The sequence below is a fragment of the Accipiter gentilis genome, chromosome 4 (assembly GCF_929443795.1).
Source record: "Accipiter gentilis chromosome 4, bAccGen1.1, whole genome shotgun sequence".
NCBI classification, from domain to species: domain Eukaryota; kingdom Metazoa; phylum Chordata; class Aves; order Accipitriformes; family Accipitridae; genus Astur; species Astur gentilis.
Window position 1 is genome coordinate 37,747,821 of NC_064883.1, and position 26,176 is coordinate 37,773,996.

The 26,176-nt window shown below is 39.0% G+C and overlaps 1 protein-coding gene across 1 annotated transcript in view; it reads left to right on the forward strand.

Annotated features, from left to right (window-relative positions):
- Positions 1-26,176, forward strand: part of PTPRN2 (protein tyrosine phosphatase receptor type N2) — a 665,205-nt gene that overhangs the window by 630,866 nt on the left and 8,163 nt on the right. The window contains exons 20-22 of the mRNA XM_049798257.1: positions 5,591-5,644; positions 7,736-7,800; positions 24,083-24,156. Coding sequence (XP_049654214.1) covers positions 5,591-5,644; positions 7,736-7,800; positions 24,083-24,156 — 193 coding nt within the window. The remainder of the gene's footprint in view (positions 1-5,590; positions 5,645-7,735; positions 7,801-24,082; positions 24,157-26,176) is intronic.

Here is a 26,176-nt window from a genome sequence, read left to right on the forward strand (position 1 = left end):
TTAAGACTATGCGGATCTGAGGAACTAAACTAGTCCTTTTAATTGTCCTTTAAATATTTCTGGTTTGAAAGGGGGTTCCTCAGCCTGTGATGCCACAGTGCTAAGCTAACACAAAAATCTGCAGTAGGTTGATGTGTAGTGTTGTCTCACCCGTAGATGTTGCCTGGTTTTGAGACTTACTCATTTCCCATTTAGAGATTGATACCTTTGCTCCCTTTGTACAGCTCTTCAGTGCTTCTGTATTTTTTTGTTTTCCAAGTATTTATCAATTCTGCAACTTCCAGGCTTTTCGTGTGGCCCCCCCCTATGATCCTTATTGCAGGAATCTCACAAATAAATTATGTAGTATGAGCACGCTTGGAAAAAAAAAATCATGATGGAGTCATATGGCAGTAACAGCATTCCCGTGGGAGCGTTTGCTCGTAAGGATCAAACAGTGAGGTCTCTAGACCTTCTTTGGCTGCAGGAAGCTGGAAATTTGAGAAAACAGATGAAAATGTTGACAAAGCATACCCTCTGGACTTTTAAAGAAAGTCAACGCGGCTTTAAAATACAAATATACAAAGGCAAAACCTTTGAAAGTCCTTGCCACCTTCTCTAATGTTTGCTGTGTCTATCTAAATTTTAATTTGAAAATTAAAGCCATGCATGATAAATACTGGAGCGAAATAATCTTCATTTGATTGCAAACCGTGCCCAGTGCATCGTGTGTAGGTGTTAGCATGTATCAGCTAATCCACAGCGATGCGCTTCTGATTAATGAAAAGAATCTCCCGGAGGTTTGGGGAGTTGGTTCTCAATCCACAAGCGGCTTGTGGGATCGCATGTTTTCCTCTCTGTACTACAATATTATCTACAACCCCCCAAAGTGATTATAAGGGGCTCAGTGCTCAAAAGGTCCAAACTTGTTTCTTTCAATAAGCTCTGACTGATGCCAGTTGGAGTTACGCATCGGCACCTGAGGGGAGAAGCTGGCGTATATCCAGCGGGAGCTGGTTGCACAGTTGCCTGTTGGCAAGACTTTACCCTTAAAAATTTAGGACTTAATGCCACCCTTCGTCCGTCAGTACTCTTGTACGCTATTGCAAGGCTTTTCAAAGCAGAGGGTCATCTCACACGGTGCAGGTCAAGTAACGGGAGTACAGCTGTACTGAGGCACTAGGCGCTATGGCTAGTTAAGAATATATAAGGATATGCTACAGAGTCGCAATGCAAAAGCAGTTACTGGAGGAAGGAAGCACGGCCATAGGAAGGAGTTGAAATTGTAATCAAATTTTCAAGGTTTTCTTCCCTGGGTTCAAACTTTTGATGTGATTTTTATAGGTTGATTTCCCTTTGCTTGCGGTACTGAGGAAGTTGCCTGTAGTGAATTTCTGTAGTGAAAATTCTGAATCGGTTCCATTAAGCCGTGTGAGGCTGCAGCACGGAGCTAACACAGTGTCTGATTTTGCTCTTTTTGAAGTTGGTGGGAAATCTGCTAGCAATTCTAACTAGACTATAAATGAGCCTGTACAGCCAGGACATCTGAAGTTCGGAGCACCTCGACTCCGACTTGCTTCAGTAAGAATTGAGGTCCCTGCATGAACTGCAGGATGAGATCTACAGTAAGTCACAGTTCACATCGCCAAGAAAGCACTTCTTAGAGTGACATTGTGTAAGGGTCATCTTGAAGAAGTGTTGTGCAATACTTTGAAAAAGAAAAATTATAACTAGATGAGAAAAGTAGTGGAGGTCCCATTCTTTGCATTTAAAGCCAGTATGGGAATGAACCTGTTAAGTTTTAATTGAATTCTGAGTGTTCATTTCATATGTATTCACAGTCCAGTGTAGGGTACTGTAATCATTTGCTACGTGCAGATTTTGTACAATGAACTCATAATACTGAATGCATAGTAAAATTCCGCCTGAAAAGGAATTTTGGCATGCACAATAGCAGGTCGATGAATCTCAGTTTTCTTGGTCATCTGATGTTGCTGGTTTTTTAATGACAAAAAAACTAATGCACTATAGCTAAAAATAATGTATTTGGAATTAATTTATACAATACGTGTTTTGCACCTAAAGCTACCTATTTAAAGTACAAACTCTGCTGGATTACGACAGCTGAGTCATAAAGCCCCCAAAATAAATGTCTGACAGCGCTACCATACTTGTAGTAGGGTAGTGCTAGGAAGGGGCTGCTCTCATTTCTTTTAATCTTATCTATGTTTTTATGTGCATTCAGTGTGTTTGTATATATATATATATGGATATGTGTGTATATTTATATATTCACATACATATATGAAATTAAGCATATACATAACCAACCCTCTATTTTTTATAATTCATCACCAAGAAAAATTGGATTCCCAAAATTACCTTGCCCAGAGTCTGTGGAAATATGGACCTTAAAATTTTTATTGAAGTAAAATTTTGCAAGTCTCTTTGAAAACTGGAAGCTTACATTTCTCTTACTGTGTATCAGACAGTGTTTTAGATGATTTTGCATCTAGCAGATACATTAAACCTTGCAGAATAATCTATCATACTTTCATAATGTAGGTATAAATTGCCAAAAAGAAATTATTCTATATATTTTAAAAATCTGTACAAAAGACAGTCCCTGAGAGGTGAGGCTACTACAGAATCCACTGGTCAGTTTTAAATGCTTCTGGAGTCCTAATTTCATTTTGAACAATAGACCAATCATTATTGCTCTGGACTAGCTTGTTAGTCATGCACTGATATGTGTAATTAAATATTTCTTGAGCCCAGAGGGAGCACATTTACACTTTAAAGAGGGACTGCTAAGCTAAAAGATAATTAGCATCACATGTGAGGGCTTTGCTTAAAATATATATCTATTATGCTATCACTTCTCGCTGTGTGCAATGGCATTTACTAACACTGCTCACTTTAAAAATGGACAAATTCTTATTTTGCCAGCTAATTAGCGGTTGCCAGTGTCATTTTTGTGATGTTGCAGCTAGTAATATGAGCCCAGTTGCATAGTCACAAAAGTGATCATTGGAAACTGTGACTCTGCTGCAGGGACAATGTGGGAAACCCCTTTTCTGAGCCTCTAACGACCTCTGACCTTTGCTTGCTGATGGTTTGCATGATGATTTCTTTTTCACTCAATGAGCCAAGGGTTGGTTTGTATTACTAATCATTCTTTCTAAGTTAATTCTTCCTGTATATGTGTATATATATAAAAAATATATATTTTCTTCAACATTCAAGAACTTTGCTTACTGATGAATTTTCAGCTCACTCTCATTAGCCAGAACTAAGAATGAAATGAGATGTTGCTGCACTTCTAAATATTTTCATAAACTATATATAGGCAAAGCTATGAACCAGCTGGATTGAAATCCTTTGTTTTAATGTGTTTTCTGAAATGTGTGATAATGAAAATGTTTGAAACGCCTTCAATAAAACTGACAAACATAAGGTGTCTTTCGCTAACATGTGTCTCTGGCTGTCTGATTTACTGGGAGGTTGATTTACTGATAGGTTTAGATCGAGTTTGTCACTGAAATTATATTAGGACTTTGGTAGATGGCCAGTCTCAACTTGCAAATATCATATTAGTGGTGCCATACAAGGAACAAAGGAACCACACAAGCAGAAAAAGAAATGGTAAATACCCCTCTGTAGTTATTAGCTTTTATTTAATACTTTAAATGCAGAAACGACTCTTTACTAATGCACATGATGGGGGTTGGGGGGAGGATGACCAGCTGCACATAGGAGAACGCAGACTGACTATATCAGATGTTGTTACAGACATTTCAAATCTAATTTACTGTACAATACAAAACATAAATATCAGGCTTTATATTGTATAGCAGGAGATGATCCTCAGATATGACCATCAAGAATTGAATGGTTCATTCATATGAAAACTCTACTGCAGCTTAAGTCATTGAAGTTTTGCTTGGTAGTGCCTGCGTATGTATGCATTTATGGACGTATAAATGGGCCATTTAACTTCTAAAGTCAGGTGCTTCTCAATGACTTACCACTTATTTCATAGAACATTGTACTACTGCGTTAATTACATACATCCAAGGAATATAAATAAAGACAGAATGGCTCTGCAAGTATGATTTATATCAGTAAGCGAAAGAGTAAGAATTGTGAAAAATGCCTGAGTTCTAATGTTTAAAGGGAGTCATTACAAGAACTTAATATTGTTACCAAGCTTGGTTAGAACCTTAAATAATAAAAAGGAGGATGTGAAAACACAGTTTCATGAGACATCACCAACATTTCTGTAGCCTGTTTGGGTTGAGTTCCAGGTATCTCGACTCCCTGTCAGATTTAGAAGTTTAGGCATCTTCAGGCTATACTGTAAGCAATGTTTAAAGATATATGCATGTTTTCACAGCACAGATGTTAGTGAATAGATGAACAGCCAAGAACTAAATGATTCAGTAGGTTAGTTATGCTTTAAAATTCATAATAACATCATACCACAGTTGCCAAATTCCAGCAGCTCACTTCAGTTTAGCAGTCAGGATCCTGTGTAACACTTGTGCTGAGCTGGGGACTATTAGAGGGTCTGGGCACCCCTTGGAACCCTATGAAATGGTTTTATAGGAGACCATCTAGCTCCAGTAAACTCAAAATATCTCATCAAGTAAATTGAATGAAAGGTTTTGATTTCATGAAGCAATGCTTTCCCATGTTAGCCTTTATTCAGCTTGCCTTGTTAACATATGTGTGCATATTTTATGGTGTTTTGGGCCTGTAACATACTCGACATGCAAAATATATCCTAGGGCAGAAGAGAGGGGTTGGGATTTTGGGTTTTGTAAGGCAATTTTAAATAGATTTAAACCAACTTTGTGGGCTCTATTCTTAGACTGAGTATCTTAGTTTGCTTCAGCACTAGTTAATTCCTTCATTGAGTTTACATATCAGCAGACCTGTTCTATAGCTGTACTTTTATTGATTGACTTCACATATATTCTCTTTCCACTGAGAATGTTTAACCGGGAAGCTGTAGCAGACAATAATGTGTAAATATTAAATATATAAGACTTCTGCACTAGAACCAAAGCAGTAAAGCTTACTGATGGTTTTAGTTATTTTTACCACAATAGATTACATTTAAGAATTTTGTGAGAAGCTTTTCAGGAGATTTGGTATTTGCCTTTCTGGGGAGCACTGGTTTTACAAATCAGCACACATTGTACAAAGCATACCAGAATAGCCATTTTTAATTCTGGATTCAGTTTGATGCCCCTCGATATTTCTTTGAGCAAGCTTATGAACTCAAAGCTGGATTTAAAATTAAAGCATCTTAAAATAATCTTAGTTTTGGAGCTAAGATATGAGACATTTGAGAAAAGAGATCATTTATTTTGCCTAGCCAACAGCGATAATGGGATGTTTTCTGGGATTTCTACTGCAGCAAAGCAGAAGCAAACTTTAAAAAAGACTATGTATGTAACAACTGCTTGTTATATTAGGAAACTATCAACCTGACTTTCTTTAAAGATTGCAATAATTGCTTTTTCTTACTGCTTATTTTTGACAGTTGGCTAAGGAAACAGTATGTAATATGCTTAATTAATTTTTTGTGTCTGTTTTATTTCAGAAAAGTAAACAAGTGCTACAGGGGTCGCTCTTGTCCAGTAGTTGTTCATTGCAGGCAAGTACCATTTCTGAAATAGCTTTAGAGAGCTTTGTATGTGTAAGAATTTAATATAGATATAAACAAAATGGGCAAATTAAAGCTTTAGATGAATCACTAAACAGACAGTGAGGTAGGGTGACAGTATTAAATATAATTCAATTGCTTTTTAATGCTAATTAATACTTAGGTTCTGTTTTCATAATCAAATTGTCCTTTCCTATGATTTCGTAGATGTTGTGCCATGACTTAACGATGTATGGCCACCCTTTCCAATATAAGTAGCACTTCGATTTCATAAATCTCCTTCAAAATGATAGTGGTTCCTTGCATTCATTCCTTGCATAGTCTTCTTTATTTTATTAACACTCAGTTATGTTTTATTTCTTCTTTGCTTACTTTTAGTGATCATGGTAAGAAGAGGGCAATGTCAGGGAGTGGAAACCTACCCAGAGATTGAGTAATCCTTTAAGCACAGATTATCTTTAGGCCTGGCAGTCTGGTAGATGCACATGAAAACTATCGGGCAGGTCAATGGAAAACTATACCATAATAACGTTAATGTTTGGGTTTGCCATTGGAGGTTCTCAGTTATAAGGAGAATGTTGCATTTTTTTATCGAAGATATTCATGTAGATAAGGAAGATAGAAAACCAGCCCTGCTAAGAGGCAGGTTGTTTGACATGTAGGACTCCACTTGGCGTGGGAGTGAGGAGGAAGGGAGCTGTTTCTCCCGTGTGGCTCAGCAGAGTCACCTTCCACTGGATGCAAGGAGGCCCTCTGCAGAGGTGAATGCTCTGGAGGAGGCTTGTTTGCCTTGCCTTCAGGAGGCCTGAGAAAAGAAACATTTGATGCAGAATGAAGAGCCTTCAAGTTTCTTGCTTTCCTTACTGTGATGGATGGAAATGTCTACTGTTGGCTCAGTAGTTTTTGTTTTTATTGGGCCTGATTGCTGCCTTGTCTCTCATTATTCAGCTTAACTAATAAGATTGTGTCTTTGTTCCCTTCATAGACACAGAAAAAAAAAATTATTACCATTACCTCCTTTTCTCTAAGCAGTGATCTAGTAACTGAAAGAAAAAAAACTGTCTACAGAGACTTAACAAAAATTAAGTTTCATAGCCTGCCTGTAAACAGAATGTAATAACGTGCTTCACGCTGTTCTATTATTTTTCCTTTCATTAATTCTTGTACACAAATTGAGCTATCAATAAAAATAATGGCTTAATTAATAAAACTACATACCAGTCTAATTGGTCACACATGCACCTTTGTAAAAATTTTGGGGAGGGAAAGAAAAAAAGCTTTTACTTAAAGTCTTAATTATGTTTGCTAACAGCAGCTCTAAAAGAGCATCACGCTGGCAATTACACATTGCTCTCTGAAAAGGACACAAGCTGCATTCAGATTAGGGAGCTTTTCCCCTCCAAAGGCTTGGTCTTACATCTCTGAGGAAGGGCTGATGATACTCAAAAGTTAAAGCTGTTTCTTAGGAACTCCATGATAATATTTTTTCTGGTCATTGCAACTAAGGAAGAATTAAAGGGAAAGGTAAAAAGAAAAAGCATACCACTCGTGATGTATAGTGAAGAAAGATTGCTGTCCCTCAGTAATCAAATATTTTGGTTCTCGAACAGGTCTCTACGCATTCCCTCTGACCACTGTGTTCAAATGCAATCTGTGACATTTTGGGACCATTCTGGATAATGTTCTGGTCTAGCTTATTCTGTGGTTCTTGATCTTATATACAAGTGACTATAAGTTCATTATATGTATACTTCATACTTTTTGATCAGAAACAGTATCCTGTTTTAGAGTTAGTGACTTTTCCACTGTTGTTTAAAATGCTTTTTTTGCATAAACACGACTTGGCTTAAAAAAATCAAAACAAAGCCCTGTTATCCATGCAGGCTAATAGTTAATCTTCCATGAACAGCTTGTGCTAGTTCAGTGCAAGCTTTCTCTCCTCCCTCAGTGCCCTACTTTAGCTCCTGATTCTCTCCTCTTCCCCCATGTGTAACAGTATAACATTAAGGGCAGGTACCTTCACGTTGAGTCTAGATGCACATTGATAGGCTTTGTTTTTTCTTTTTTCCTTTCTGTTGGCAGCGATGGTGCAGGAAGAAGTGGAACCTACATTCTAATTGACATGGTTCTCAATAAAATGGCCAAAGGTGAGAATCGAAAGGCTTGTTACTTCCTTGGTACTGAAAGATGTGCTTATGTTGCCATGACAACGCGGGGAGCAATATTCACAGAAAATCAGAGAATAAATTAGAGGCAAATTGTACTCTTTCCTGAACGTTCTTAAGTTTTATTTTCATAGCAATATTTCAAACAACAAACCCAAATGCAAATGCTTTGTGAATGAGCAGGTGTTTTTGTGCTATTGAGAAGTATTTGAATTTTTAAATATATCATTTAAAATAGTTATTACAGTTTTTAGAAGATACCTTGGGGCTGTACAATCCTTATTTAGTGGTTAAGTGAGTTAGGTCCTGGGCTGCTTCATGGCTGTTGCCTAGTCCTCTGTCAACTACCCAGCCACGGTGGTCAAACGCGATTACTTTTTGTAGCTGCCCATTGCCACCAAAGCACCAAGAAGAGTTGGTACCAGACCGGGCCTCGTGTGCTGCACAAATTTGTCTCTTAGAAGGAAAAAGGCTGTAGTGAACAGGACAGAGGGCTGAAAATAAATCAGCTAATGCTCTGTTCCCAGTTCTGCCACTATCTGGTCAATATTGAACAACTTATTTAACTTCTGTGTTCCTTAGTTTCCTTATCTATGAGAAGTAATTTTATTAAATGGGAAATCATCTGTCAACATAAATATGTACCGTTGTTTGTTTAAAATGAAGTCTATAGATTCTCTAGAGATTGGGACCATTCCTTTACTTTTTATTGATCGGTAAATGGTTCATGGTGGGAAATACTTGAGATACCCTGAAATAACCTTTGTATGTTAGAACTAAGCCGAATTTTTAATACTGATACTGTCTTCAAAAGGAAGGAGGGTAAAAGTGGGCATGTAAACCTGACCATATGTTAAAAAGACATAATAGTCAACTTTATTTATATACTGTACCTCTTCCTCATGCCTTTGGCCATGTTTCTATTACAGTGTCATAGAACTGCATTTTAAGAGGAAGAGAACCCTTGTGAGGTTGAAAATAAACAAAAAATAGTCATTTGCCTTTCTCAATTCTGAACCTGAGTTAAGCCACCTTGATCTGTCATTATGCACATATGTGTATTTAAAGAAAAAATATTAATTGTAAAAATGTATATTAATTTATATAGAGAAACAATATTTAGTTCTTTGAGTTCTAATCACTTTACCGTTGTTGTTTAAAATCTTCTAACATAGACATATTTTTAACCGTAGTCTAAAAATACACTCCATGCTTTGCAGTCATCTGCTATCGCATCCTGCATATCCCAGTCCTGTGGGACATAGTGGCATCCTATCCCTTTAGAAAGAAGGGTTTAGCTTTTTTTTTTCTCTCCAGATTCTGTTAACATGTCTCGTCAAACGTGGACTGAATTTTCTGCCCGTGAGCATCATGTGGAACTTGCTGCTGATGTTAGAAGTTGTGTGTTTGCCTTCTCCTTAGCACTGTACTGCAAATAAATTTTTCAGTGGGATGGGATTAGTTTTTCATGCTCGTTGGAAAATAGGTTTTCACTCTGTGAAGAAATATGGAGATATCTGCAATGCTTGTTACGTGCCACGTGACAGCCTAGTCTTTAAAAATCGGAGCGATGGTATGTCGTAAAATTAACGTAGACCTTTGTTAGGTATTTGTTCGGCTCATTTCAGCCATCAGCAATGAGAAGCCGTAATGAAAACTAGATTTAAAGTATATGCAATTTACTTGCATAAAGAAGTAAATGAGAAGTATTTTCTAGCTTGGGGCTTTCAGCCACTTAAGGGAGGGTGACTTTGTTGTAAAAGCACTGAAGAATGCCATTTATTGACTCCATTGTACCATGTAATGTCAAATTCCATTTTAAGTGTGGGCTTAGCGCTTCACAATACCAGACAAGTCATGTGAAACTGGCCAGAGAAAGGCGTCACAGGGCTTTTTGGAGATCGGTCACCCCCATTTTGTTCTTGACCTGCTCCCCTCTGCCCGTGGGGGTGTGCGACGCGAAATCCCCTGACCTGGTGCTTTGGCTGGGGTTTAAATGAAAGATCAAAGGGCAGAGCGGGCATCTCAGCCCTGCTGAGGTGGGCCTTTCCCAGGCTGTCACACTGTGCGGCCGCCAAAGGTTTTGTTCGGGCGGGAACCGAGGCCCAGCCTGTGCGGCCGGGGCCCTCTTTGTCTGGCCTGAGAAGCTGGAGGCCCAGGTTGAGGATCCAATGTTCATCAAATGATCAAAGGCCTGAAGCCCTGGACATGAAATCTTTCTTTCCATTTCCTTTTCTTAGAGAATGAATTGCACGAGTGGCAAAGAATGCCCTTTCCAAAGCTTTTATGTGGAGTGCGAGGGCTAACTTCAGAGTCCTTCAGCACTAAACATAAAAATGTAAGTGCACTTTCAATCTGGGCCCAGCTGCAAGGCCAGCATCTAGTAACATTTCTTTCAAAAAGGCTTTTAAGGATTAAGGCCTTCAGTCTTTCAAAAAAAAAAAAAAAAAAAAAAAAAGAAAACGGACTTTTAAGAATAAACTTAGAATAATTTGAGTTTCTTGTTCCACTGTCTGGTTTATTAGAAAGTAGACAATAATGCATTTTTAAATCAAAGTAAATAGAGGAGTACTTAGTTTCGGCAGTGGGAAAGTAGAAAGCAATCAATAAATGCCTTGGCTCTTTAGTGGGGTTTTTAATAGGGTAAGTTGAGAAAAGGAGCTCCTTTTTCATGTAATGATTTACTTCCCTGCATTCTCTTAGACAGTTAACTGTAAGTGCCTGTGTCATTTACAATTTCTTCTCCTACTGCTCATTGAATTAGTGCTAATACTTAGTCTATTAAACACGTTATAAATTCATATCTTCTACTGTCTTGCCTGTTGCCATCCCTCATATTATTTTAGATGCTGAAAACCACCAGCAAGGGACCTGTTCCTAAAGCCTAAAGCGGGGGAAAAGAAACCAAGCTGGGGAGCATTTTGTGCTTGACACCCGCCCCATCAGTCTGACAGCCCCGACCGCTTCGAGAAAGCAGGCGTGAAATTTAAAAAAAGGCAAAGCACGCTGTTTTAGCGCACCTGCAGGACGGTAAAAGTTAGTCCCGAGGGTGGAAGCGTGTCCTGGAGGGGTGGTTTGGGCTGGCGGGAGGGCACGCCGAGCTCGCCCGGAGCGGACGGGAGCCCCCGCGCAGCAAACACCTTCCTGGCCCCCGGCTGCCCCCGAGAGCCGGGCAGCGCTGGCCCGCGGGACTCCCGCCGGCTCTGCACAGCATCAGGAAGGATTTCCTGTTGGGTCGGGTTTTTAATGAATTTCACTGTCCTCTGAGCAGCAAATGGAATGACTGCATCTGTGCATTCACTCCAAACAGCCACATTAAATAATCTTATTAGATACTGGAACAGTCAGAGAACAACGGTGCCTATTCAGTGCTATCATTCCTGTGTCGTGTCAGCGGAAAGTTTTAAATGCAAGTGGATCCTTTTGTTTAGTTGCTCCAGTAACTTAGTGCTGCTCTTTGTCATGTAGTTTATTACTATAATTATTTTTCTTGCTAGATTCACATGCAGAGTAGTTACAAGACTCTGTTCCTATACCCATCAAAGTAATAACAAAAATGAAAGAGTGTTGAATCTGGTCTTACAGTAACACGTTTAAATACTATTTAACGTGATTTAACTATGATAACTATTTAACTGTGATACTGTTTTTACATGGGTGTTACAATTTTAAGACAGTTACCAAGTCACCTCTCATTTCATTGACAGTTTAGGACAAGCTTTAGTGAGAAGTTGCGAAGTGATTCATTTCGACTCCATGCGTGCTTCCATGATTTAAATAAATACAGAAAATGATAATGGATTGTTTTTGCAGGTAACAATGCTTGCTGGATTTTTGACAGAGACTGTTTTTCTGAGGCTGATTTCTGCTGAGAATTTCACTGTTCTTGATGTATTTATGAGTTTTATCCTTTGTTACTAGGGAAGATAAACTGATTTAGATTTAGTCTACTTGATATTCCTTCCTCACCCCAAACTGACAGTAACTCCGAGCTGATCAGGTTTTTTCTTTTTGTGTGATCTAGAGAAAAGTTGAGAATTTTCTCATTTCTTGTCTTTCCTGCAGGCTTATTGTAGTGACTAAAAGTCTGATATATTGCAAGACATTTTTATTGAGTGTTTCTGGCACGAAAAAGAAAAAAAAAAAAGAGATTATGAGTCTTCCCACTTTCATTTTTCTGAACTGAGAGGCTTGGATAGTGTAGATAATAGTTTGATTTTTAGATATTAATCCAGCCAGCAACTGCTTAGGGTTTGCTGACCATCCATTTTCTTGTGTTTGAGTGAGCTGGAACAAGATGAGTCAAAGGGAAGGCAAATATGAATTTTAAAATCCTTTTAAAGTATTGATTTCTGAATTCTAAAACCCAGCAAAAAGATTCGATTTAGCAAAGCCGAACCAACGGTTTATTCTCTCACATTCAAAAGCTTGGATTATAATTGATGAGCACACACGCTCTGGCCTGGGCTGGCTGCGGAGGTTATCTCCCCAAGTCCTTTCCTTGCCCCCGCTACCCTATTGTCTGAGGGTCTTGTGAGTCAGCTCCTGAGCAGATGCAGTTTATACCGTGACATTTTAAGGCAAAACAAAAGATTCCTTAATTCGCCTTCTGACTCATCGTGATCAAATGATTTTGGCTAATCTGAACCCTTGCTGAGGTTTTGCTTATCTGCTGTGTGGATTTAACAATCATAATGAAGTTGTGGGGTTAGCTCCTCTCTGAAAGGATTTTATGAAAGAAAATGCTTGCCCATATTCATGTTAAAATGGATTCAATCTGCTTATTTTTGCTTATGCAAAGTCTGAGAAAATTCTATTGTTCGGTCGTGCTGATACAAGTCTAGAGCAGACTTATTTCTGACATGCTTTTGGTGAACGAGATAATATTTCTTCAGCCCAGGATCCAGCTTCTCCCATGAAAATAAAACTTAACATACTACATGTCATACAGTAGTTGAAAGAATATATAGTGTATAGTGTAGAAGAGAGGGGGTTTTTAAATGGTATTTAATGGTAAGAGCGCAAGAAGTGGGAATAAAAATAGGTGATATATTGGAGAAAAATTTACAGCAGAAAAATTCAGGACTTAAAAATTTAATTGTTTTCATGCTCTAAGTTTGAATCGATTACATTGCCGGTCTTTGAGATTTGGGTGAGATAGATTATTATCTCTAGGAAAAAGGAAAAAAATTCAGGCCAATAAAGCCAAAAAATTATGTTTTGCTTTGTGAGCTATTGTGCTATCCACAAGACTGCTTCAGTTCTCAGCAGCAATAATGCTAACCATGTAAATCTGAAATGTTGCTATTTCAATTTCTGAAGGAAGTTCGTAGTGTCCATGTAAACATATCATATGTTATCAGGCTGTTTTTTCAAATGAGCTACATTTATGTATTGTAACTTTTATGTAATGAGTTACCCTGGAAACACAATTAGGCAAATAGTGCTCATTCTTGCAGCCTTTCCCAGCAGATAATTAATCACAATGAGAGCTGGGCCCCCAGCTACATGCAAAAGTGTATAGGGAATGTATAGGACAGTTTTTTACGGTCCAGCCTGTGATGCTTAGCGAACTCTCGCTATTTAAAATAGTGCTTATTTCCTTTGCAAAACACATTTTGATGTTTGAAGCTTGAAAGCTTTTGACACATTATTGACACTATAGAGTCCTTGATCAACAGTTCATAAAATGAAGATAAAAATGTAGCATGTTCTACAAGCTTCTGTTGTGAAATGAATTAGTGACCACAGGGAAGGTGGTGTTGGTTGATGTTTCCTAGTGTATGTTGTATGGACTGCATTTTTAATGGTTTCCTTTATGGCATGTAGAGATTTCACACAAAAAGCAAACAAGTTATTGATGTAATTTCTTTGGCTTTTTTCTTTTTTATATAGTTTAGTGCTCAGGTGTTACTCTAAAAGAGCCATATTTCTTGAGTTATTTGCTGTTCTGAGGATTTTATTGGAAAAGAATCGGGACTAGGAAAGTGTGGTAGAAAGCAATCCTAATTATTCAGGGTTTGGGGCAAATGAGTTGTGAAGAAAGACTGATCAGACATGGGCTATTCCTTGGGAAAGGGAGCACGAGGGGGGGTCCCCATAGAGCGTTAGAAGACCCTGAAAGGAATGTATTGATGTCAGTAAGCAGCTTGAGATAGTGACTAATTTGAAAACAAGAGGTCATTGACTGAAACTAAGGAGGAGACAAGCAGATAAGGAATTTGGGCAGCATTTTTTCACACAATAGGTAGGTTAGAATATGGAAAAGTGAAAAAGCTGGTCATAGAAGTACTGTGGTATCAGTTTGAGAAGCAGCTGGGCAAATGTTTGGAAAAAGAGGTTTATATACAGAGTGAAGAACTACTTTTTTTGTAGCTAATCTCATGCAGCAGTCCATAGAACAACTTGAAGAGAAATGTTTAATTGACGAGATGGTAGTCTTCTGGCTGTAAAGGGTATATACAATGTATATTGCCTATCTAAAATGTAATTATTCCACAACTTCTATAGCTGGATCAGTTTAGTCACTTTTAAGGATAAACTTCATTGAAGAACGAATCCATAATAGTTGCATCTTTTATCCAGGTCACTCCATGTACTGTCTTGTGAAAGCATTGCCACCTACGTGCAACGTAAAATGAAAGTAATGTCAAATGTAGTTATTACAATTTAATAGATTTCATGTGGGCGAGCTACTTCTGTGTCCCCTGTGAAGAAAATTCACATTTTCTGAAGGGAACTCCCAAGATTTTTTACAGCCAGCTGAGGTATGTTTTCAGAAATGTCATTTTTGCAATCAGCACCTTACCTTTGTTTGTGTTTGATTCAGCATGTGGAGATGAACTGCCTCTCAGGTAATTCGAGAGTAGTTTCTGGAAGAGGTACTAAAAGAAGCAAATTGTGTAGAACTGTATGGAGGCTGATACTGGGCAACACCCTGAAGCAGGCAGTAACAGCACACCCACAATTCTTGCTGTATATACACTTTGTATATGTGCATGTGTGTGTGTGTGCGCGCGCGCACGCGTGTCTGTGCAAGTTGAATTTAGATGTGTGCACTGGTATTTTCTAGAGTGACCATAGGTGATTATGGGATATCTTACCCCATATGGAATATAACTCATTAACTTCTATTTCTTGCATATAGTAATTTAGGCATATTCCTTTTACTTGTAACTTCTGGAGAGGCTGGAGGAAATCTAGATGTGAAAGAGAAACAATTCCTGTATGGTATAGAATGTGATGTGACATATTCTCATACACAGTGGAAGTGAGGAAGGATTGGTCCTCAAATTAGCATCCATTTGCATTCAGTTACAGTGAGTAGTTTCTGCATGTTTTTTCTCATTGACAAAGGATATTAGCTTAAAAGCTGACATGTCAGTAGTGGATTTCTATCTCTGCAAGACTGTTAAAATTAGTGTAAGCTTAGAAGCATTATTTTCCTGTAGCAGTTATAAAATATTAGGCTGTTCCTGGGTGTTCCATCTTCAGTATCACCTTCCTTTGGATTGTGTACTGACAAAGCCATATCACTTACATTTATGCATTTATAACATGCTGGTTTCAAGTATTAATATAAAATGTGTAAACAATAACATATTATGTAATGTATACTCTGTGTGTATATGGCTGTCACGATAATTTTCATTACATCACTTCTATTACTTTAAGTACTCTCTTCTCCAGTTGTATGCTTTCTTTGCCTGTTAGGTTCTTTTGTTGTGGTTGGTTTGGTTTGATTTTTTTTAATAAAGGAAGTGAAACTTTAATTTGGGCCATTGTTAGGTGTATAGAAGCACTTGCGTATTTTGTCTGAAATTACAGACAGTTTACTGATTCAGGTGTACGTTGGGTCCATCCCTAACTACATACACTCATGCACACAGATTTTGTTCATCTCACAGAGAGAATAAGCTTTTAATGAAAATGCCAGCCTGAATACACTTATCTTTTTTGTTAGCTTTAAAAGTGTGTCCCTCACTAGGTTTTTGCTGATGCTTTCTCTTTCGATGAAAAGCATCAAATGGTCCTCCTGGCCAATAGCAGAATTCCAGCAGCTACAGCAGCAGACATCTGGATAACTACAAATGAAAATTGCTTTTATTTTTGTAGTTTGTAGCTGTTGTTCAGCTCCCTTTTTAAACTCTAACATTTACAATTGTTTTTATTTAGTGGGCACTCAGACAATGCAAGTTGAAGGAAGAAAATGCTCTTGTTTCTTTGCAGCAGAGTACTATACAAGCAGCAGTTACTCTTACAACACGCTTTTCACTTCCATGGCCTTCCCTACGCCATACTGCAACCAGTTTATCTTTTCATTGTGGTTCATGTGGCTTTTCACTTTGTCATTTCCATCAAAATTGCCAAACTGGGGAGGTGAGGGCAGAGAGGAAGGCAACAGACACAAAACACGGATCTCAAACACTGTTAGATTTGGCAGATTCTAGCATTTGTGAGCCTGAAACTGCAGAGCAAAAACTCAACTCTTTTCAATCCAGGTTCATTCCAGCTAACTTTAGCCATATAAAGCATCTAGCGTTAAGCATCTTGCCTAACCTAGTTGTCTAGGTCTCCTCAGTCATCAATGGAGAATGGTACACACCTCTGGAGGATAATTCTCAGGCAAATGAATTGCCCATCAGAGCTTCCCCTCTCTCTCTTAGCTGTTGGGAGAGGAGATGACTAACTCCGATTCGCACTTCAAGGATGGCTGGAGTAGAGGAGATGAGGCTGGGCCTTTGAGACTAAGCTAGTTAGTAAATATTACCGGTATGCCATTAAAACTAATGGTCAGTGAAGAAGTGGTGTTACACTCCCCCTAGTTATGACCCTTTCTTCTTTAATCAGATTGAGTTTGCCCCTCATATGGTGTGATTAAATGTTTCGCTGCAACATTAAGTACTCAATGGGGCAAACGCTCGCCGGAGCAGCTACACGAGCTGTCCTTTAGAAGCTGTCAGTAGGAAGCTGGAGGCATCTAGAACTTTGGGGGCATTGCAAATCTATAGCGTATCTGTGCTACGTCCAACTAGCTTGGGTATTGGAAACGGTATAGCTGTGACAGTGTAATAGTCCTTGGGGACTGATATACCCCTCTAACTCCCCAGAGACCCCACTTTTGTTCCTATATTGGCTATCACAGCCAATACTATAGGTGGGCCCTTTTTGTGTATTAGGCTCCTGGCAGACCTGGATCTAGTTACTGTCTGTCCTTCTTTAGGAGGTTTCTGTCTTTAGGTCTCCACAGTTCACTTTCTACCTCCTTGCTAAGGCAAAGTTGAACACAGAAAAGGGCCAGAAAATGTTGTACCAAACCCAAGAAAGCTTATTTGTCAGAATCCTCACACGGGGAGGGAAGAAAGGCAGCATAAAGCTGCTGTGCACAAGTTTACTTTGACCATGAAGCATCACTTCTAGGCATGAGTCATGCAGTCATCACCCAAACATGAAAAACACTTGTATTCTTCCTAAACACAGACACGCTGTGATGAGACAGCTCGTTTTCCTTGCTGACACTGTATTTTTGCCTTTATTTTCTTTCTCACATATATTTTTGCTATTTCGTAATATTACAAGTGTTCTTCCACGGCACTCCCAACTGCCTGCAAATACTGCATCGTGCTTGACTCTGAGGCTAAAAGGCTGCCGATCTGCAGCATCTTGCAAATATTAATTGGATCTTTTTCAGCTTCTAGCAACAGTGGAAAGAATTGCATTAGGGACTCTTCGTTGAAGATTTTAACAAGCCAGTTTTTAATCTGACCTCACAAATCCCTTTGCCCTTCAAGGCCTATTTCAAAACCTATACAATATAATAAATATAAAAAGATGCATTAAGCAGGTAATATCTGACTAGAATGAAACTGAATACTTACTGCTGCAAAAAGAAAGGCACTTGACAGGTCATTTCTGTAGTCCCCTTAGTACCCTGGGGTTTTTTCTGTTGGGATAAATGCTTATTCCCATACAGATCATCATCATCTTCTTAAGAAGAAGTGGTAACAATGCTAATAATCCCACATTTACAACTGCTCAGCATGACTCCTACATCATATATTCAGCTTTGTGATCACTTTATGATCAAGGGGAACAGAAAGAGGGCTGAGAAAGATGCAAAGGGTGTTGGAAAAAAAAACGAGTATCTATCTAGGTCCTCACCTCTCTAGTGTCCAAGTACCTTGTAATCATTAATGGGTTTGCCTTCATAACAACTTATTAAGTAGGAAAAAGATGGTTCATTTTATAAATGATGGTGGGAAACATAGGGTGAATTTAATGACTTAACCAAAGTGGTGCAGGAAGTCAAGAGTCACAGTCTGGAAGAAAATTCAGATATATCTAAACATAGCAAACTAATGACCAAGCCATCCTTTAGGACTCAGTAACAAATTTATAGCCATTCTGCAGAGTTATAATCGTATCTTTTTGAGGGTATGTGCTGGTAGATCTGAAAGCTGTTCCACACTAGAAAAATCCTTTTTAATTTAATATTTATGAGTGGTATGTATTTGTGAAACATTCACAAAGAAAACTCTTCAGTTTGGGTTATTTAAGAAGAACCCCCCCCCCCCCCCAAATAACTGCTTTGATGAAGTATTTAAGGATTATTTTATTTTTATAAATATACAGAAAATTCAGAGCATCTAGACTCTAAAATATTCCTTTTAATATAGTGCTTTAATATAAAATTCTATCAGTCTCACAATCTACGCAGCAGTTTTCATTAGTAATGAATAAAATAGGACTTTTGACTTCACTTTCAATGCATGTTCAAGCCTATTAGAGAAAAATACTCAAAGCTTACCTTAATTAAGCCAAAATTTCCATACATTTATGTAACAAATGCTGATTGTTCTTATAACTGGAAAAAAACCCCAAAACAAAACCCCAGCACATTTTCAGGTGCACAAGCTCTGTGGTTTGCTGAACCTGAAAGCCACTTTTTAATGATATGCCTTCATTTTTTCTTCCCAGCTAATAGATTAAAAGATGTTACCCCTCTCGACAAACTTTGTCATATTCCTGTACCATCACGGTGACAGCAACGCTGCTACAATGTGGAAGGGATTATCCTCCACAGAGTGTTTCTCATGTTTCTTCTGCTTATCAAAATGGGTCCCCTGCCATGTTTAGGGGGAAGAGAAGAGGGGGAAGACTTCATTATTATAGTCATAAAACTAACATTAGGTAATTCATGGTGTTTTTAAATATTGCGAGCTGCTGCTGGTCACCTCATGGAGCCTATTGCAGCAGAATTTGGCTAGCTTGTTATTTATTGCAGGAGGAAAAGGGAATTCAACTTTTACCCATGTTTTTATGACATGCTGGATACTCCACTTATGTGACTGTCTAAGGGCAAACACTTTAACCCCTTGAGATCTGCTAATCAGGAGCACCAGCTGTTAAGTGCCAGCATGCATCCTGCATTGGTGCCTGCAGGGAGAGAAAGGGTTGCAAAGGATATGACCCTAAACTTCAGAAACCACTTCTCTCCTTGGGGGCAAAATATCATGCAGCTTGCATCTTCTCTTGTTTTCTTTTAGTTTATCCAGTTAATGTTCCTGATGTGGGTTGTTGTGCACTCACTGTGAATGCTTTAAGCCTTTAGGAAGACGATAGTTAATTACTGAAGTTAAAATCTGGCTTGCACTGGTGTGGAAGTGCTTTTGGAGGTATTTACTCAGCTAGCTCACTGAGCTGCTGAGGGCAGGGGGAAAGCTAGTAGTATCTGGCTCAGTGAATTACTGCAACTGCATGTTCTGTTTAAAAAAAAAACCACATTGCACATTGCACAGTCATTTTTCACAATGCTGCTGGTACAACATTAGCTCAGTCCCACACTAAGTTCCATTCGTATGTTCATTTAAAACAAGCAGTGAAATCCATTGTGAAAAAGGAACCTGTCACAAACACAAACCAAATTTATTCCCTGCAGAGTAAAATACAGTCAAAAGGTGAAAAGGCAGTTCTTTATTCTTTAAAGGCTTCCTCTTTTATCCCCCTCTTTATTTTCTGAAACCAGTAGCACTGTTAAGCAGACAGATATGTATTGGTGGGGAGAAAAGATAGAAAATATTGCCTTTTTGACACATTTTGTGTTCCCTTTTCCAATTGGCAGTGCTCTCCAGCCTAGTATTTTTAAGCCTTCCTTTAGATTATTTGTTGTATGACAATGAATTGACATCTCCATCTATTACTGCACTTCATAGTTTAGTAGCCTGAGCAAAACACTTCCCATAATGAGATATGCTTGGAATCAGTGGATCAGGTTCTTCCAGCTTTTACTCTAAACCACTGCATCAAATTTAGTTTGCGGGCTTTCCGGATAAGCAATGTTTAAAATACCTTAGCAGTGTGTGGATATTTTGCAGCCATCTCATTAAGAGCATGATTTGACCCTAATGTCCTTAGGTGCAATATCCCTCTCTCCCAATGTCAAGTAGCATATGCTGTATTTTTTGTCACCTGAAATGGCTCAAAAGCATAAATAAAAGTGTTACTGGGTACTATAGAATGTTATGCCATACTGTTGTACTCTCAGATTAAAGAGGAAGCCTCAGCATGGTGAAGAAGATGTTGAATTTGTGTCAGATTTCAACGAAATAATTCCAAAGAGAGTTGAAAGCTCCCACTGCAGTGAAACACTGAGCTCCTCTCACCTGTGAATGCAGGTTGGGTTCAGACCTCCCTTTGTGCCTTGAAAATCTCTTTCTTTGTCCATCTCTGTCACTGGAGAACTTTCTACAGACTACCATCGCACACATCAGTGGAAGTGAGCTGAATTTACATAATATAACAGCAATCTAGCGTAAGTTTGAATAGGAAAAAAGCCCTTATCACAAAATGAGATTTAACAGTGGACTAGAAATATATATTTAAACTCCTTTGGTTTAGGCACAATAAGGGAATAGATGCAGAACATGTAGTGGTGGATGCGGGGGAGGAAGAGGCGTTTGCTCATGTAGAGAGAAAACAAGTAATGCTGGCTTTATCCTATGCCATTAATTTCATCCTTTTTCCTGTGAATTTTCTTGTTCCAAGAGATTTTTCTTCCAAAACAGCTGCCCATCTTTGCAGCACTAAGTTTTGTTGATCAGCCTCTCTAGGTACTGAGGTAGTTCCCATCACCATAGTATCAGAGGCATTCAGAAATGGAAAAAAGGGGATAGCAAACCTATCTCTGCCTCTGCTTCGCCTTGCCTCTACCCCCCGGCCTCTCAACAAGACAGGTGATTTGGGCAAAATCATACTTTGCTCTCCTTTTCCTTTTAATTACCTATGGCTGAGGACATCAGAAGTGCTTGTGGGTGACATGCTGATCACAGCCCATAGACTGGGGGACACTAATCAGTAAAAACTGACTGTAAAATCGGGGACTTCTACTGACAAAACACTTCAAAACAAGCTTCCCGTCAAGCACAGTGGCCCACTAGGACTATTCTTATGTTCCAGTGCAAGCATATGCTTTGGTGTTTTGCTAAATCAGGATTTTATAATCGGGCGTTGTTCATACTATTAGGCATGTCATTCCATTAATGATGATAAAAAAGCAAGCATTAGTTCGCTAGTGAATGCCTGCAACCTGCATCACAGAAATGGAGGAATTAACTCTTTCAAAGGTAAGCTCAGAAGCCCATCTGGCCATTAAAGATTGTTATTAAGGTCTTGTCATGAACCTTTCCGCATTTTGTCCTGAGGCTAGAGTATTTTCAAATAAAGACCATCCCTCACTGAAGGGGGGGACGTACATGTTTGCAGCCATGGGGAAGCCCACGTGGCACTCGAGCCTGCCAGCTCCACTGGGAGGATCTCCGGGTTCATCCTTGCAGCACACCTCGGAGGCCAGCTCAGGACTGGGGTTAACCTCATCCATGGCTGTTGGTGTCTGAATTTTTTCTCATAGCTTAATTTCTGAAAGAGAGAATTCCTCTTATGTTGAACCAGGATGCTACTGGGACATATTAATTCCTGGTTATCTAATGAGGCCACAAGTAAGGCTGTAAAGCATGTGCAGTACTCATACAACTCTGCTCCTATGCACATCTGTGGTGGAATAGGAAAATCCCTCCTAACTGCATGCGCGTGTGAGACTAAATGCTAAAATGAGCTACCGTGTTACACCAGTGCTAGGGTTTACAAAGAGTGTACCTTTGCTGATGCTTTCCAGATGAACTGCCACTGCAAAACCTGCAACAGACTTAAGGTATAATTACTGTCACTGTTATCAGACTTTACAATGTATGTGAGCATGTATTGCTTTGCTCCATTGTAAGAAGGTTTGGGGTTTTTTATTTTAAAATAAAACTTTCTGTTTTTTCCAAAGCTCATCCATGTAAATTCCTGTACAGTGTGGGGGGTTGTGGAGGAAGCAAAAGCCATACAATGCACAACCCATGGTAATTAGCAAAAATATCTTTCAGATACCTTTTCTAAGTTGTGACTGAATGAATTCATTCCATTTCTGATACAGCTGAAGAACATGTAGTCAATGATATGAAGAATATATTGCAAATCAATTATTCTTATAGAGCTGATGTTATTTTTAAATATCTTCTCCTATCTTTTATCAAAGGAAACCAAATGAAATCATTCACTATTAGTTGCTTTTCTGAATTTCTTTTAAAAGATGGTGCTGAGTTATAAAGTTGAGTTGGGTAAATGAGGAGGTGCATGATGTTTACATTGACATGAACCTGATTACAGTTAGAATTAAGCCCTTAAATTACAAGAGTTGTAGGAGGAGTGTTAAGAATTGGGCCCAATCCTCCAGATCCAGTCCTGGGAACTAAACAAGTATATGTTCTAGATGTGTACAAGTTAGCTATTGCAGCAGCAATGCTTAAGGTGCGTAGCCCACAAGTTAGTCGCCAAGACCCCTGTGAATAGTTGGGCAGATTTAAATCCCTCCAGAAAGAAGTCCCAGATTGGCACAGGCTGGGCCAGGAGATTCCTAGGGCCAGGCAATAGGAAATGGTTGTCAAACTGCACAGCGAAAGGCCACGGTCTTCTTCAGAGCACACCATTGAGTATCCTTTAAAATAGAGCAGATTTCAGAATTGTAGCTGATCCCCGTTCTTGATAAACCGTCTAATGACAAAACTGTATGTACAAAAGAAGAGAGACCTGAGGTCAGCGTCTGTCTAAGCTTCAGAAGCTGTGGACCCACATGTGCCCTAGGAGAATGCACGGACAACCAGGGCAGTAGGGGACAGGGGAGCAGAGGTGGGGCAGTTACACTTTGGCTGGGGTGACCCTCTGCCCATCTGCCTGATGCTTTGGCAGGCACTGTGTGAAGATGCAGAAGGGGACGGATGCAAAAGAGCCAAACTCCGTAGGTGAACTTCTCAGCTCAAAGGATTTCCAGCCCGGCGTCTACTCTTGGAGTTCATACAGGAGGGACCAAAATCCTGATTTCCTCTCAATCCCTTCAAAAGACGTGTCAGGTTAGCCACTTGAGGAAAATGAGGAAGGTGGCCTTAAAACATCTTAAACTGGAGGCGATTGAGGAGGAAATCAGCATCTCCCTGTCCCCTTTGGCTCTCCAGGCTCTGGGTTATTATAAGAAAGGTGAGAAGCACAAGGACTTGCTTTGCTCTCCACAGATCACGTCTTAAAAGAAAGGACCTCCATTTGCACCGAGGAAGGGAGCCAGTCCCTGCAGCAGTTAGGCTGCAGGTGCCTGTTTTCTGCACCTTGGTGCTGCTGAGCACTGCACAGCAGCGGTATCCCGACATCCGAAGTATAACCTAAAGAAAATGCTGTAGGTTTGCCGGCTGAAAGAGTGATCGCTGGGCAAGATGGTCTGGCAGGTCTTGAACTGAGAAGCCACGGACAGGTTTTCTGGATCTCGGCTGCAGGTGACAAAAGGTCGCCTGAATCTTGTTTCAACAGCATAAATCTTTGTGTGGTTTGGGCCCTAATTCAGTGCATACTCTTAGAAGTGACAAAGGGGCACTCGGTGGCATTGCCACAACAGACCCTTAGGTTCTGCAAAATATATTCTGCTCTAGGTGCAGATGCATTTTTAAGAATTTGTTTTTCTCTGGCTTTTCTTGAATTAATGTTAATAAAAGCTGCCCCAACCTCTTATTTTTCTATATGAACACAAAAATTGCAGCTGCCTGCCAAGTCTGCTGAGAGATGGATGTAATAATTTTCAATTGGACTGTTAGCCCAAAGGGAACCCGATAGCAAGAGATTGACAGATGCAGCATGGATTATCTTGTGCTCTGAACTCAGCCCAATTTGTGGTTTGTTGCAGGTGCTAAAGAGATTGATATTGCTGCTACCCTGGAGCACTTGAGGGACCAGAGACCAGGCATGGTCCAGACAAAGGTACTGTCAATAAATCCACTGGGATTTTAAATACATTAAAGGTCTTTCACAGTAGTTGTTTTCATGACAGAAGAGAGAGAGTATGACCTAATTTAACGCAGGTCGCTTGCTGATTACTCTGTTTGGCTCCCTACCAACTGAGGTTTATTTATGCTGAAGATTTATCTAGGCTACTTTCTTTGGTGTTTACTGCTCTTTCTTGTAACATCTCCAACATCTATCTTGATTACCATATATGAAGGGCAGTCAAGACAACAATCTATAGCCTACTAAAGAAAATGTGCATTTGAAAGAATGTTCTTGCTTTCATCCTGAAATATGGATTATTTTCTTAGAGTATCTGTGCATGTAATATTTTTTCAAAAGCTTCAACTCATTAAAGAGAATGTAACTGCTGCATTTGATTTTTTTTTCCTGAAAAAAAAAAAAAAAAGTTAAATTAAAGGAAATATAGTTTTGTAGGAAATCAAGTCATTTTTAGTATTTTTGAATGGAAGAGCTTACATTGTGCCTAAAGCTGTGTCCTTTATGGATGTAGCATATATTTGTACATATATTTGTACATATATTTGTACCCTTTGGTGAGGTGAACATTTTGCTCTATAATTCCTGTCAGTTGTAATAGTTTTGACATTTTTCCACAATGTAAAACTTTTAAAGATAGCTGATGGTGTGATTATAATCCCTTAAATTAGAAATGAAACTTTCTTTTATTAACAATTTCAGTCATGTATGGAATGATAGTTTGTGGTATTTGCTGCAAGTTAAGAGCTACAAATATGACAATAAAGAAACTCGTTCATGGCATGGGGACCAAATAAATCAGTGTATGACATTGTAAAATATCAAATGAGAGTTATAGCCCCAAACAGAGTAACAAGAGCAATGTGACAGCACTCCGTCTTGGCCAGGCTGGAACTGATAGGAAAGTCTGCAGCATTTAGGGAGTTGAAATTGCTGAGGGACAAAGGTGAAATAAATGTGTGTTGCAAGAATCATTGGTTCATAACTTTTCTTGAATCTCTTCCTAATCTTTTTATCTTCCCACTAATACTAGGAGAAGTGGTGCTGGAGAACAGTTGGGGGGGACATTAGTTATTATTTACCAATTAAGTAAGTGCATGAAAAATAAAGATGAGCCAGTCAAAGCTGACTAATCTTTATCTGCAAGTAAGACATAAAATTGCACAAATCTTTCTTCTGCTCTGATTATTCAGACTGGCAAAAAAATGCATATAGCACACCGTATCCAACGTCACATATATTTACTCTGAGGGAAGATGCAAGTTTTTAACTACTCTGTAAAGGCATCCAAAATATACGGCAGCTCTGTAGAAATATAGAGCTCAGATTCCAGTTTCCCTCTCAGAGCAGAGAAATTACAGCTTGTTGCCTTCAACAAAAGAAAAAGCATAGCTCCAGAACCAAAGGATGAGGTTATATGAACAACTTCTCTTACTTAGCTCAGAAGTAGTTACCCGAGTCCCATGAAAATCTCACTCGAGACGGGTTTTTCCCCTCCAAACATTCATCTGGAAAAGCTCCAGAAAAGAAACGCATCCTGTGTTTTCATCCAGGATGAAAAATTTTCTCAGGATATTGCTTATCTCTCCTCTTGCTCCTTCTTCCATCATTGTCATTTTCTCAAAACCACCCAAATCACTTATTCAAGCTAATGTCTTGCAAATTATAAATATCTGGTTACATGCTAGCAATGCATGATCCCTAGAGAATTTTTCTGATGGATTTAAACAAACCCCTGTGCTTTCCCAACTGAATACAAATGAGGAATATTAGACTCTTGGAGTAATTTAAAACGATGGATTAAAAGTCAGGTTAGAAATGCCAATTACAGAATATCCCTAGGCAAAATAAACACCAACTTACTTCAGCAATGTTATTGTGTTTCCAGCAGGCAGCGCTCCACATTTTCAATAAGCATGTGAAAGATTTGTTTGCAACATTTTGTCTTCTGGAAGGGATCTTTAATTCAAAAGCACTGTATATAATAAATGGTAAT